A 15903-nucleotide genomic window follows, 5' to 3' on the forward strand; every position below is an offset into this window, starting at 1 on the left:
TCAAAAGATAGCGTCTCGATAGGGTGAGTAGAAAGAAACGCCTGAGCCCAATGCAGCGCACGTCCCTTTAATGCGGTAATCAAAAAGATAATCTTGGGAACATGGGACGGAAACAGAGACGGTGACCGAGCAAACGCTAAGCTACACTGTAAAAGAAAACCACCACAACGATTGGTGTTTCCGTCAAATAATTCCGACGGCTTGATTTCCGGTTCACGAAGGGGAACGGGGCGTGGTGTCGACGGATATGTTGGACGGAATTGTGGGAATTAGAGTTCCTAAACGGTTATCGATTGCTACGATACGGTGGGAAACTTGATTTAATGTAGTGCAAGTGTCCTGCTGGACCTGATATAACTGTTGGATGGGCATTTTAAATTGATCTAACCGGTGCTCGAGGTGGATTAACGTATCTGTGGTCTGTCCACCACCGGAACTGCTCGGTAGGTCTGGCTGGAGCATTCTGTCATAAACCAGGGAATATTTTTGGAGCAGTCCGGCAGCAGACAGACACAGGAAACCAGGAGTGTACAGGTAAGTACGCCTACCAGGAAAAACCACCCTCACCACAATTGTCTACTAGTTTTATGTAAGAATTCTCACATATTCAGTAATTAGTGATGTTGCTCATTAATTACTGAGAAAAAAAATGGTATATTCATTAAGGAATTTTTTTTGCACATCTTAGTGCTTTTTACACATTAATTAAATGCTTAAAATGGAGATTTGAGTTTGTTTCTTGGTTTAAAAAAATCTATAAAAACTGAATATGTAGTTGATTGTTATTGTTTTTTTCTTTTTTTGTATAAATCTTGGGGGTGACATTATTAGAATGTCCTAAACCTCAAAATAAAGCAATCAAACAACACAGAAAAATGTGGTTCTCATTGACATTAATGACTGTTTAGAGAATCAGGAATCAGGTACATATCATTGCTTTCTAGCAGTAAAACAAACCTTCTGTCAGGTAAACAATCATAGACTCAACATTAGCAGTTAGTTTGGATAAACGTTTGCCCTTCAGCCTGAGAGGTAATCCTCGCGAGGAGGAAACGGTTAGAATCACTCAGGGCAGAGTCAGACAATGTTTTGTTCACTGAGTGATGCATGGAGTTTATTTGCAGTGAATGATTTTCAAGTGACATTTGCTCAGGTGTCAACAGTCCCTCCCTGCCCGCACGGCGCAGTGTCATTTAGAATTACGTCATGAGTGAGTCACAGAATGTCAAAGTTCCACTCCCGCTGAACTCAACTGAACTAAGTTTTTTTTTTTCCTTTTTTTTCTTTCTTATTTAATTATTTTTCTTATTTCTTTTTCTTTTTCTTCTTTTTTCTTATCAACTGAACTAAGTAAGGAACAAATCAGTGAATAAAGTGATTTGGTTCAGTTCGTTCACTCAAAAGATTTGTTCATTTGAACGAATCATTCCTGAACGACACAACACTATGGCCCGGTCCCAACACTGGCCCTCCACCCTACTCCCCTCTATGAAGCGTGTACTCAGTCGAAGTGCACAGAAGGGTTCGTGTGCGCAGGTTACAAGCATGCAGACATTGGAGAACTGGGACAGTACAGGTTACATCATCGACTTGCACCTCTGGGCCGTAACTGTGACATCCAACATGGCAGACCAGTCACTGTTTTGGTATTTTAAGAAGGTGCCAGTACGATTTTAAGTACAGTTTAGGTATTTTTGCTTTCCAAAGTGATTGCAGGAGATATTTAGATGTTCAAATGTGTTTTGTTCTGACTTGTTGAATACAGAGCAAAGTTTGATAGTATTCACACCTGTACAGCAGAGTGAAACAAGAACTATTTCAATACTTTACATTTAAAAACTGCTTTTTTTGTAACAGACGCAGCTTGCTCTGTCACCACTGCCACATTTCTGCTGTTTAATTCAAAACCCTTTAATTGTCAATAAAGATAATAAAAAAAGAATTCAAAACATCACATGCAGCGATGAATTGTGTGTAAATATTTTGCTGAAGTCCACTTGAATGCGGGCTTAGCCGAACGAGGATGAAGGAGGGTGGAAGGAGGGTGGAACGAGGATGGAAGGAGGGTGGAAGGAGGGTGAAAGGAGGATGGAAGGAGGGTGGAAGGAGGGTGGAAGAAGGGTGGAAGGAGAGTGGAAGGAGGATGGAAGGAGGGTGGAAGAAGGGTGGAAGGAGAGTGGAAGGAGGATGGAAGGAGGGTGGAAGGAGGGTGGAACGAAGGTGCAAGTGTGAGTATTGGGACCGGGCCTTTACGAGAGGACAGAGTGAGAATCCAGACAACACCAGTTCCTATAATGGTGTCTCAACAGTTGCTGGATTAAGCCACATGTATAGTCCAAGTCAATTCAAGATGCCCACCATAGCTAATCAATCACAGCAAATACAAATGTGGCTATGGTTCAGTCAATTTGACAGACATTAAGCTCAAATTTGGTCTGGTAATAGCTGAGAGTCATCCCCAATTACAAATACTCTCAGTTACTGCTACATCAAATTTTAGCTCAGTATCTGTAAAACTGGCTAAGTTATAGCCATTTTGTGTTTTTTAAGATCAGTTGGCTGTGGTGGCCATCCTAACTTCAGTTGACTCTAAAAGTTAATCATTTTGAGATGATCCTTAAAGTTTAAAAACAAAGCAACTGGATTTCTATTCTGCAGTTGAAGACGTTTCACTTCCCGTTTAGGTATCAGGCTTAATGTTACAAGTTTTAGAAAGCTGAAATCTTAGGCTTCTTCCTCTTTTTACAGTTGTTTTTCCTTGTTTGTTTGGCATAGATGAACTTCACCCTGCTCTTAAACTTTGTTTTGTTTGTCCAAAACATGAACATTTTTGTCCTGAAAGGAGACCCACAAAAGACCTGCAAAGACTTACAAATGATCTGCAAAACAGTTGTAAATCTACATCCAGTGGTCACTTTCTGAAAGTTTCTTCAAATCTGTAAAAAAGTGACACACACACATACACACAGAGAGACAGGCAACTACATGATTGCCTACCTTTTGTTACAGCAGGTGATAATAACAAAGTTTTATTGTACAGATAACAATGGTTATTGAATTTCCGTCTTCAGTGAAGATCACTATTAATTTTTTATCAGTAATCCATCTTTATTTGAACTGTTTTACCAGATCAAATAAAGATGAAGAGGATTAGCTAAATGTTAACAGTCAAGTGTACTACAGGAACTGTGTAATATTAAACCAACAAGGTTAAAGGTTTGTTTAAATCAGAAGTATGATGTCATTCACGTTGGCCTGATGGATGTTATGAACTCTCCCTCTCACAGAGAGTTGCAGCAGTACAAACCCAACATTGGAACTATGTTCTGTGTGGTTATAAAAAGGATGAAATCTAGGCTGTAACTGGATCCCTGCAGGCTGCAGGATCAACTGCTAAGGACCAACAAAGCTATTCTTAAACCTTTTGTTGTACAGGCAGCCGTCACACCGGAGACATGTGGAAAGTCAAACGTGAGTGTCCTGTAAATTCTATTGAATGTCTTTGGGCTTTTTTGTTTTGTTTTTTTAATTAATTAGCAACATTACTAATTACTGAATATGTGGGAATTCTTACATAAAACTAGTAGACAATGAGTAAAACAAACCTTTCAGTCCACATTTCCAGATGTCTCATTCTTTTAAAACAATACTATAAAGCATATTTTTTCCAGTTTGATTTTGCTTTTTGTTGCTTTTTTTTTTTCTAGCCACCATTGCATTTCCTATAGAGACCAGGTACAGACCAATCTTGGAGGTACAGTAATTATTATAATCCAACTTCTTACATTTTTCATTTCTTATGACTACATCTTTGCCAAGATGAAAAAATACAAGTCACTGTAACATAATTTCAAAGAGTGAAGATTTTGTAACTTTCTTACAGCCTTTGTCAGACAGTGAATGTCAGGTTTTTGTGTGGGTTCACACAATACAGACATGTCTGTCTCAAAGTATTTCAATAAGCAATATTTCTCTGATGCTAACAAACAAATCCATCCATCCATCCATCCATCTATCCGTTCATCCATCTATCCGTCCATCCATCCGTCCATCCATCCGTCCATCCATCCATCCACCACTCCAAACGCAACAAAAAATATACATTGGCGTTTCAAACGACTTTGATTTTAATAGAAAACCATTTCAATTCAGTATTTATGGAACATTCTGACATTCTGACTTTAGGTTACTTTTCAAATTTAATCATTCCTTCATCAGTGAAAATTGTCACTAAGCTCTTTCCCCTTCCTGTGTGTTCAGAGTTTGGTTCCCTCCGACCCCATGTCCCAGTTCCATTTAAGGAGAGGCTCCCCTGAGGAGGAGTTTCCTGATCTGCGCAGAAACTCTACCTGGATGGGACAAATCCTTACTCCAGCCATGTACAGCCGTCAGTTCAACCGCTGTACCCACAGTGGAGTCATCTTTGATGATGTCATTCGGCCTGGCATTGAGGAACCAGGTGATACCACAATGATGGTGTCTGGTTGAAAACAGGAAACAATCCATATTTTTTTTCTTTTTAAATCCCTGCTACTTTATTAAGGATTATGTACTATACATTACTTTGATATATGGAACCTCCTTTTTCTGGGTTTATATTTATTTCAGTCAGACTGTTAAGCAACACGAGCATACAATAGAAACTAATAAAAGCTAAAAGTAGCAAAATACTAGCTAAAAACTAAAAGTAGCAAAAGGCTAGTGATTCTGTCTTGGTTGACAGATAGTGAACAAAATAAGAGACCCAGTAATTTTAACTGAGGTTGCTTTACTGAATCTTCTCAGTTATTTTTTGTAAAACTGCAACACACATGACATATACAACACATTCCAAATACATGAACTATGGTTAACACTCATGGCATTCTAGTAAACACACCATTATCACATGAATGCCCTCACAGGAAAGTAATCATAATAATATCAAATACAGCAATAAAATGCACATTTGCCCGCACAACCCAACTGAAGCTCAATAATTAACTAACTTAGCCTTATTACCTTAACTAGCCTCATGCTAGCTGTTAGCTTTGAGACTTGCATTAGCATAGTTACCATGATTTTTGTAACATAAAATAAGTGCCTTAGACACTATATTGCACATCACAGTGGCATAAAAAGAGCCTTTTTGTAAAACTGCAGCACAAATGACATATACAACATATTATATTACAGATACAAAGCTATGATATAATTTATTCCACTTGTATTTGTCGCTAATCAAAAGCCTATCTGTAAGTGTTTGAGAGCATGTATTTGTGTGTAATCTTGCCTGACCAGCTTGTTTCTCACTTTATTTTAAAACTTAGTTGCTGTTCTGATTTCTTTTTCACAATTTTTCTGTGTGAGAAGGTAACTCCTCAGGTGCTGTGTCTATTGGCTGTGTTGCTGGTGATTCACAGTCCTACATCCTGTTCTGTGACTTTTTCGACCGAGTCATTGAAGCGTATCATGGCCACAAGATTACCAAAGAGACTCCTAAAAGTGACTTCAACTATGACAACTTAAAGGTAAAACACTAGAGTAGATCTGCTGACTGCTATCAAAGTTGAGAAAATCACAAAATGACAAAATGCTGAAAATGTCTGGACAGTGTTAGACAAATGAATCCATTTGTTTTTCATTTTACCATGACCATAAAAAATACACTTTGTCCTAATCCTGAAATTCATGTGCAGCCACAAAATATACAGCTTACAGTTGGTTATGCTAAACACACACAAACATGTAAAACATTCGTACATGATTAACTTATTCTAAAAGTATTTGTACTCTATCTGCACATTTACAAAGATCTCTTACATAAAACCCCTAAATCTTTTAATTATACTTTAATTGTAAAGTTTGAACAACTTGAGATATGTGATTTCTGTGTTTGTGTTAGGGAGGTGATGACTTGGACAGGTCATATGCTGTACGTTGTGAGGTCAGTGTGCTTCGAGGCATTGAGGATTTCTGCTTTCCAACACACTGCAGCCGAGGAGAGCGCAGACAGCTCCTCTTGTTGGCCAGGAGAGGTACTGCATGTCTATATTTTACCACCATTTCAGTCATTGTAGACAGACTCAAAACCAACACTGCCTCTACTGGGCATTTAAATCTTGCGGATCCCCTTTAGGAGAGTCCTATTGTTTGTTTGTGTTTTTGTTTGTTTGCTTGTTTTCACAAAACTGTCAGAGCAACCTTTAGTGAGCAGCAGGGACGACTAGTTACTGGAGAAACTTTAAAGGGGCTGCCACTTGGTACCTGATTTTGTTTCCTTATCTTAAATCATAATTATTCCATAAGCTAAACAGGTGTACACATACATTTAAGGATTACTTTCTGGGAGTTTGCCTAAAAACTGTTTAGTGGTTCATGGGATACTTTCTCTACAATAGTTTTTAGGAACGTTTTTAAAGAAAAAAAAGAAGAGTCTCTTAACTATCACAGTATGTCTGAGGGAAAGCTGCAACCATCACAGCAGATTTTAGTGTTTTTAAGTCAGCTGTGGTAGCCATCTTGTATCAGAATGACTCTAATAGTTAATCAGTTGTAGACATGCATCCACTAATTACTTTCTGAGAGTTCACTAAGATACATTCTGTGGTTAATGAGATATTTTACTAACAGACATTTTCACCTGTAGTTTAAAGCAATTTTTTAAACAAGAAACTGAAAGATCTTTTACCAGTCACAGTATGTCTTAGGGATCACTCACAGCTTCTGTCACTCCAAGTTTTAGCTCAGTAACTCAAAAAATGACTAATAACCAATGTTGTGCTTTCTAAAGTAGCTGTGGCAGGCATCTTGAATCAGAATGAGTCCAAAAGTTAATGATTTTTAGATGTGAATCCATTGATTACTTTCTGAGATCTTCATTACAATCTATAGAGGTTTTCAAGATATTTTGCTAACAGGCATTATTCTCAACAGTTTATAGGAACATTTTAAACGTGTTAGCAGTCACACTATGTCTAGCATATCACTGACAGCTACTATCACACAAAAGACCACCACTTTATAAAACTATAAAAATCTAGAGACACCTTTATGGGCTTGACACACGGAGAGTGACAAACGACAGCGACTAATGGCCCTCATGGCCACTGGGGTGAAACCCAACACACAGGATGCTACAGCGACAGCAGTGTTGCAAATTGTGCTCTCGCAACTTGTCTCCAAGAAATTCGATTGGTTATGAAATTGGAGGGATTTTGACATTTTCAAAGCAGTCAGTGTCATTGTGTGTATCTCGATAATAACTGTGTGAAATGTCATATAAAATAGAAAAGTCAAACAGCTAAAATGATGCTTTCCTTCCCATGAAAGTGGTTGCAGACCGCAGCAAACAGCATACTCTCCCCTCATTGGTCAGTCAATGAAACCCTCGCTAATTGGTTTTAATGCCATGCAGCAACAAAAGTTGAACATTTTCTAACTTCTGCCCATGCGTGCACGTCTAAGTGTACAAGCTCGAAATTTCACATGCACGAATTTTGCCGGTTGGTCATCTGGAGGAGGGCAAGCGATTGTCACCTCATCGCACAAGGTCCATAGTAAACGAATTGAGAGGGAGCTACGTTGCTCCCCATGTGTCGAGCCCATTAGAGGTGGATAATAATAGGTTATAGGTCTCCCCATGCACTCCAGTGCTCCTATGCATTCCTATGGCAGGCGCCTAATAATAAACTCACCCACAAACAAACCAGTTGACCGTGTCTCCTGTATGTCTCAGCTCTGCAGAGGCTGGAAGAAGACCTGCCAGGAGATCTCCTCCTATTGGAGGAGCTCAGCCAACAGCAACAGATGGAACTAAATATGAACCCCCCGCCTTCCTTGCATCTTCGCATTGGCGTAGCCCGGGACTGGCCAGATGCTAGGGCAGTCTGGTTAGTCTGTTTTCTGTTATGGATAAAGAAAGATCAGGACAGAAACTTATATCCTAGCATTGCTCCTACCTCTACTCAAATGTCTGCCCCTGCCCTTGTTCATTGGCCTTTAACTTGAAGTCATAAAGAGTAATTATTTCACTATGATATGGGATGCCCCCTCATAAAATCAATACACCAGTTGTCACTAATTTTAACTGAGCACATGCAGCAACAAAATGCCCGTATTTGGTGGTGTAAATGTAGTTCTCAAACCTTCAACAGACTCTCCATAGAACAATACATAGGTATACACTAAACTAGACTATATTTTATACCTCTTTGTTTCAAACTGTGCTCCTGAGAAAGGCTAAGGATCCTTCCCCTTCACTTTACAAAAAAGATCAAACCCTCACCCCCAGATAGCATTAATGGGTAAAAGCAATGGGTAAGGCTGAAAAAGTAAAGGGAAAGGCTGAATTGGGATTTGAGTCCAAGTGGTGGAACAAGTTATCCCTTCAATGATTTTAATTCCACCTTCATCTGTTTGATTGTCAAATTGTCCAAAGCAAAGACAGAGAAAGACAAACTGCTTTTGAGATGCATAAATAGAAAAATCACTCAGTTGAAGTATCTTTCAGAATAAAACTCAAGTTTACCATCAAATAAATGCAATGATTAGATTCTTGAAAAGCAGTGATTGAATGAAGTGTTGAAGACACACCTTTTTGGTCATGCTAAACATGTCGTCTGTTACTTTCAGTCATTGGGGAAATAGAGAAATGAAAGTCAACCATATCAAGCATCTATTTATTAGGAGTTCTGACAAATATTTAAGGTTCAAAGTCTTTTTGCAGGGTGAGTAAGGATGGCAGCTTGGTGGTCTGGATCAACATGGAAGACCACCTCAAGCTAGTGTCAGTGTGTCATAATGCCAACGTGGCTGGAGCTTTTAAATCTATCTGCATCAACCTGCAGAAGGTCAGTAATGGCTCCGATCTTATTACTACATGTTACTAGTTAAAATTATAACACAAGCTAATATTTTTTAAATGTTCAAATTTGCATTTATCTGCCACTTTATTTAATCCATAATTGTCTACACCTTTTGCATTTAACCATTAATAATGACTAAATCATTCCCTGGGTTATAAAAATAAAATAGTATTTCTTAGAGGTTCTAACATTTCAGATGTCAAGGTTTATGTATCTTAACTAGTACCAAACAATGACATCTGAACAATTCAACCCAGCAGTCTGTATGTTGTCTAGTTTACAGACACTCTCCATTAGGCTGGAAGACCTGCTATTCCTGTATGAAGCAACTCACACTTGAATCTAAACATTTCAATTTAACAACTTGTCTGAATGAAAATATTATTTAATTTTGTCCAGTGAAGACTGTCAACTACTGAAATATCAATCTCAATGATTTCACCAGCAATTGGCCAATCAACACCACACTGCTGAGATATTATATTTGAGGCCTCTTTAGAACTCAAACAGGATATTCATATTAAAAGAGCTTGTCTGTATAGGGAAATTTGTTTATTCTTGGTGAAATGGCATAAACTGGTTCATGACATTTTAAAAAGGAGCTTTTTAAAGACCAGTCACCAGAATCAAATACCCCAAAGTCTATCTGAACCTAAAATTTCAAATCCTTTCCTCAGGATCTCCAGTGTCATTTCTAGCTCTGTGGGGGCCCTACTGATGCTGTCCTGTGGGCCCCTAGTTTGCCAAATTATGATGGAGATATTTCCAATCTGTTAGTTGATCTATAAACATACAACAATCTACTGTATTACACTTCACAAGCAAAACAGGCACCAGTCTTATATTACAAGCACATCTGCAAGCACTTTGAGTCGCCTCGTGCTGAAAAGTGCTATATAAATAAATGTACCTACCTACCTACAATTAAAAAGCTTAAGCTTAGGTTCACTTAAAGGGGGCCTATCATGCAAAATTCACTTTCTGCATGTTTTTGTTCTTCCATTTGAGTATCTACTGCTTCTGGAAACAGTCCAAGCACAAAAAACAAACACCCAGCCTTTTTCTTTTTGACAATAAGTAAATGTTTTCTAGTGTCTGCAAAACAACCTGCTTTAAAAACTATAGGATTGTGTCATAGTTTTGGGTATTTTCAGTTTGTTGTTTTGATTATTGTCTTGTTTCAGTTTAGTTTTTCCTGTTCATGTTTGCTGTCACTATTCACTCCTCCCCAGTCACTCTTTTGCCCTGATTATCTGCCACTCCCATCTCCACCTGTCATTGTAATCACTCACCTGTGCCCACTTCCCATAATTATCCCCTGTGCATATAACCTGGTCATTTTCTCCACCACCCCGCTGGATCATTGTTGTTCTGTTCTGCATTTGTTTCGTCCTGCCATGCCCTGCCCCTTCATTTGGAATTTTGTTTTTGTACCTTTGCTGCCACGTCAGCCCTTTTTGTTTGTTATAGAATAAATTAGTTTCCTTTTAAAAGATGATTCTTCGCTCTGGGTTCGTCTCTGTCTCCCCTCCTCATGACAGATTGTCACAATCCCCGTTACCTAGCAACCCCAAGCCAGCCCAGCCCCTCCCCTAGCAACCCAAGTGGAGCTCCACCCACTTCATTACAAGAAGACCATCACGTTTATCTGCTGAACAATGTCTGCAACAAATGTTCTGTTGTCGGCTGCAGTATAGAACCTGTGTCTATATTGCTGGTGTTTCGACCTGCTACCAGTCCAGTTTCAGACCACTGATTGCTGCTCTCCTACTTGACAAATGTCAGTTTGGAACGGCTAAGTGCCCCTGTGTTAAAGTCAGAACCCTTAGAGTTTGAATTAATAATGATATAAATGTGTGTCAGATCTGCAGCTTTAATCCTACAGTCAGTTTTTATGTTTTTTAAAGGGATTCATGATTATCTGAATATGATGGCCTAAATATGTTGTATTTTCCCATTACCTGAAAAATTGCTCATAATTACTTAAAAATTTTTATATCTTTTGCTATATTCTTCACCTATGGAGGTGGCCATTTTTTCACCTGTGCAATGCATGCTGGGTTGATGACGCTGTTCGGAAGGCTAACATCAGCCCAGCTGGTTTTTATCTGGTATGAAGTTAGAACAATGGCACACTGTGTCGCTGTTGGCTGTAATTTCAAAACAAAACAAAAAAAGTGCGGTGATTCTGCACCGCTTCCCACAGGAAAAGAAAAATAAGATAATTAATGTAACATGGAGCTTGGTTGGTGAGCGCTTTGTGAGACGATTTTTGTTGTGACTTTGCGCTGTATAAATAAACTTAATTGAATTGAAATGAACAAAAGTCTCAGGGCACTGTACAAAAACATGCACATACATTACAAAAAGCCAATTAGTAAAAGATAAAAATATGATATCTCCTTCTAACTCTCATCAGAACTCAAGCAACAGCATTTTGGATCAATTGAAGACTTTTTAAATATTTTTTGGACATCCAGATAAAAAAGAATTACAATAGTCCAGCCTCGATGTGACAAATGCATGGATCACTTAACATACATTTTTTTATATTTATATTATTTATATGCATTTATTTTTTAAGCAAATAAGAAATAAAGACAGTATTTTAATTGTCATTGAAAAGGATGTATGGCAAAGAGTTTCTGTCAGCAGTAATGTGGAAACATTGATCTGAAGTGTTTAAAGAGGTAACTAACAAATATTCAGTAGTAAAATTTGTTTTAACCTTTGCTCTGCAGGAGATTCAAGTTTCTGACTCATTGCTTGCTGTTTCTGTGTGAATCCAGCTTAAGGAGTCCTACAGAGAGCTTAGGCACCAGTTCATCTGGAAAAAACAACTGGGATGGGTGACAAGTTCTCCGGCTGATGTAGGAACAGGTCTGAGGATCAGCATCTACCTCAAACTGCAACACCTTCCCCATCACAGACGGCTCCAGGATATCCTGAGGAGACTGGGGATTTGCATGGACAAAACAGGTAGGGAAGTTCCTCAACTCACATCTCATATTGGACTGTGGAACAAAAGGCCAGCATGTTCTCCACGTTGACTAAGAGGGACTTACCTACACTATAACTTCTGGTTTGCTTTCTGATGCTTCTGTATGGCAGGTGGCATGCTGGAGGTGCTGACGTTTTTAATATTGAAACCATTGTAGCGTAATGGAAACAGACTTTTCTAGACCAGTGTTCATCTGGTCATCAAGAGAAAAAAAAACATTTGCATTATCATTATCTACCCTAACCCTTCTCTGTACTGTGGCCAAAAGCTAAGCATATTTGGGTTGTGTTTGACAAAGGAATGCACACCCAAGTGGCCTCATAACTTTAGCAACCAGAGCACTGCTTAGAAATGCTTTATCTTTGTTTTAGAAACACTCAGTCCCCACTCATGAAGACTCTAAGTTAAAAGTATTCACTCCTGTGAAACCACTAAGGCAATTTTGATGTGCTGAAAGAAAAATAAATAATTTCCATTGTTTTTATAGATACATTTTCATGTGGATAATTTTTTTAAATGTTTTTTTACTTTTCAGACATGATCACCACTTGTAAATGATGCTTTGCCTGTAATGTCTGTGCTAACGATAATAGCAGAGATTTGAAGAAATAATAAATTAGCTTTAAGTTTTATTTTTCATTAACTTTCTCTACCACCCCAGACACTATTTGGATAAAGAACGGTATGTGTGTCAGCCTCTCATTGTCTATTTAACAAAAACTAACCCTTAGGCTGGATAAGTTTATGAGACAGCATCTATCTTCACTCTTTTTTTGCAAGATACTCATAAAGCAACATCAGCTATCACACCAGCACAAAGACACAGTTGTGCTGTGCTCTTTGTTTTGGGCTCCTACAAAAAGAAAGATCATGGGACTTTCTGTTAACCAGCTGGAGGCGGGAGATGTCTTTCCCTCCTCGGCACATCTCACAACCTAATCATCAGCCAAGAATGCAACAGAACTGTCTGAGTTCTCATCTTATCTCCTACAATTGCAACAACTATCAACCTTCTTGTGCAAGTCTGAGTTACAGCAAAGCAACAAACTGTCATATTCAGTTGAACTGAACTTTGAGCACTGAAGAACACAGGAATTTTCCATCATCAAGGTTCCTCACTCATCCATGGGAGCTTAACTCACAGTGTTTTACGGAAATTTGTACTCTTATCTGACAATAAGAATTAGTATGTTTCCCTAACTGTCATAACGTGGTGACAGCGAGGCGAACCCAATACGCAGACTCATCTTTGAAAAGAAAACTGATTTATAAAAATAACAAAACTACAAACAAAAAGGGCTGACTTGGCAGCAAAACTAACTAGAACAGAAATCCAAACTGAAGAAATCCAAATCCAAATCCAAATGGCGAGACGAAACGAGACGAGACAAGGCAAGGCAATAATACGAGCAACATCAACAATGAACCGGCAGGGAAGTGGAGAAGATTACCAGACTTTAAAGCACAGGGAAATCATGGGAAGTGGGCACAGGTGAGTGATTACGATTACAGACAGGTGGAGATGGGTGTGGCAGAAACCAGGAGTAGACTGAGGGCAAAGAGAGGATAATGACAAACAAAGACAATGAGGACAGAACCAAGAGGCAGAGACAGACAGAACATGAGAACAAAAAACAAAAGTATAAAATAAAACTCAAAAGGAAAAAACAAAACCCAAGAAAGCAGGAAAAACAAGAACCCAAAACAAAACTAAGAACAAACTCAAAAATGCTAAAAAGCATGACACTAACTGTATCTTCTGTTGTAGACTGACAGGATGAGCAGGAGAGGTGTTTTAAACCTCCAACATTAGGGAAGAATGCTCTCTATTATATCAGTGTGAAGATTTTAAACGTACACTTACTGGCTGAGTGTAGGGTATTGAGATGGACTGAGATTTTTGACCCTGACCCTTCCCAAAGAGGCTGTTGGCAGTTCTTGTAAACAGAGACTGTTGTAAAATAAATAGGTGACCTCCAGTGGAGGACTGTGCATGGTGCCATAGTTACAATCAGGTATCTAGCACACTTCTGTCCTGACCACTTAAATGGGTCATCTTGTCATCTGTAAAGTAATGTTCTGTCAAACAGTTATCAATAGATAGTACCTTATTAGCCATGACATCAGGTTGGCAGAAAGATACATGTCAGGACACCAACATACAGGATCTTTGATCAGCACCCATAATAACATGGATATTCTTTCGTTGAGAAAACTGTGACAAACTAAACAAACTCAGTCAAGTAAAAGTATAGAAGTTTAATATAAGTTATTGTAGTGTTCTTTCACATCTGTATGTTGTTTTTGAGAGACAATTGTATGCAAGCCTGGAAGAAAAAATGGTCATTGTTTGAGTAGCCATTAGCTTAGCCTAGAAGAAGACTTTTGCCTCTTCCTCTATACTCCATGCTCAATGGCTGATGTGATGGCTGATAAGGTACTAACTATTAATTATTATTTCACAGTGCACCACCTCAAAAATCATTTCAAGTGGTCAGGATGCACAATCCTCCACTTGAGGATGCTTATCTGTTTTTCAAAAGGCTTTTTAAGTACTAAATATTTAACAAGTTGATGTGATTTTTCTGTAAGGATTAACATAAAACTTTCCAAAGAAACTTTTTTGCTTCAATTCTTCTCAAAACCCAGAAGAAAATAAAACAAATTTTCATTTGTTCTTTTTGTGTTTTTTCTTTCCAGAAATCTTGACACTGCATCGAGTCAGTAATGTTGCCACTTTTGGCCTGAGTGAAGTGGAACTGACCCAGCTAGTGGTGGATGGAGTCAAACTGCTCATTGCCATGGAGAAGAAGCTGGAAATTGACCAAGACATTGATGAGCTTGTTCCAACACAGAAATAAATGTGGATAACAGTTATGAGAAACTCTGCTGGATAATACAAATGCGGATAAATAAGTTGGTCCTCCTACATCTCACTGAAACTATACTTCATTTCTCTTAAAAGGTGAAACCAGATGTTTACATTTATCATATAAATTAAAACCTTTTTTTCCTCACTGTCCTTTGTGAAATCAGACTAAAACTTTATTCTTTTAGGTCAGTTAGGATTCCTCAAAATATCTCAATCTGCAAAATGCCTGAATAATGAGTATTTTTTTATTACTAGATGATGATGTCATGGCTTTGGAAGCTTTTGAAAACTTAGTTGACAAACATTTGAATTAACTGAAGTCACACCTGTGGCACGCCTCAAACACACTGCTTCTTTGTGTGACATTGTGGGGAAATCAAAGAAAATCAGCCAAGATATCAGGAAGAGAATTGTTGACCTCCACAACTCGTGTTCTTCCTTGGGTACAATTTCCAAATGCCTAAAGGTGCCACATTCATCTACTCAAACAATCATACACAAGTATGATCCTGCCAGCATTTTGCTCAGGGATAAGATAAGAAAGTTCTGTGTCCTTGAGATGAAAGTGGTTTGGTGTGGAATGTGTATATCAGCCCCAAAACAAAAGCAAAAGTCCTTGTGAAGATGCTGCTGAAGCTGGTAAGAGAGTTTTGTTATCCACAGTGAACATATACGTGGGTAACAGATTGATCACATTATGGTCCGAATTGCTAAGAGGAGGTTATGCTCTGGTTGTATAAGCCTCCTTAATATTACCATCCATTCATCCATTTTCTTTTCCATTCCGGTTCGTGAGGAGCCGGTGCCTATCTCCAGCAGTCACTGTGTGAAAGGCGGGGGACACTCTGGACAGGGCACAAGTCCATCGCAGGGCCACATAGAGACAAATGAGACAAACAACCATTCATACTCTCTAGGAGCACAATCTGAAATTTGATTAGTTTCCCTGGTGGCATTCCCATTTGGTGGAATGTAAAAAGCACACACAAATATGTTGGTAAATTCCATTGGTCAAAAACCACATTTCATGACCTCAGGTGAGGGTTGGCATGTTGATGGACAAGTAAATTGAGAAATATACCTTTTGATTAAACTTTTTCTCTACCGACCCAAGCAATGCCCTCATTACTGTGAATGAGGACCTGATCCCTCGATCCATCTCCCACTCCATCTCATCATCACTT

General features: G+C 38.6%; 1 protein-coding gene across 1 annotated transcript; it reads left to right on the forward strand.

The window, feature by feature from the left end:
* The first annotated feature begins 3320 nt into the window (after positions 1-3320).
* zgc:172076 lies at positions 3321-14869 on the forward strand. Its single transcript, XM_017438766.3, has 9 exons — positions 3321-3471; positions 3708-3754; positions 4261-4459; positions 5353-5510; positions 5885-6017; positions 7718-7871; positions 8708-8831; positions 11636-11825; positions 14548-14869. Exons 1-9 carry the CDS (start codon positions 3456-3458, stop codon positions 14706-14708), a joined length of 1182 nt encoding a protein of 393 aa, XP_017294255.1. The 5' UTR covers positions 3321-3455; the 3' UTR covers positions 14709-14869.
* Positions 14870-15903: the final 1034 nt, after the last annotated feature.

The sequence above is a fragment of the Kryptolebias marmoratus genome, linkage group LG6, assembly GCF_001649575.2.
Source record: "Kryptolebias marmoratus isolate JLee-2015 linkage group LG6, ASM164957v2, whole genome shotgun sequence".
Classification (NCBI taxonomy): Eukaryota; Metazoa; Chordata; class Actinopteri; order Cyprinodontiformes; family Rivulidae; genus Kryptolebias; species Kryptolebias marmoratus.

What these genes read in the sequence shown, in the direction of transcription:
- zgc:172076 (XM_017438766.3), top strand. An exon ending in GGTACAGACCAATCTTGGAG is followed by an intron (nt 3,755 to 4,260) that starts GTACAGTAATTA and finishes CTGTGTGTTCAG; the next exon opens with AGTTTGGTTCCCTCCGACCC. An exon ending in TCTGCATCAACCTGCAGAAG is followed by an intron (nt 8,832 to 11,635) that starts GTCAGTAATGGC and finishes GTGTGAATCCAG; the next exon opens with CTTAAGGAGTCCTACAGAGA.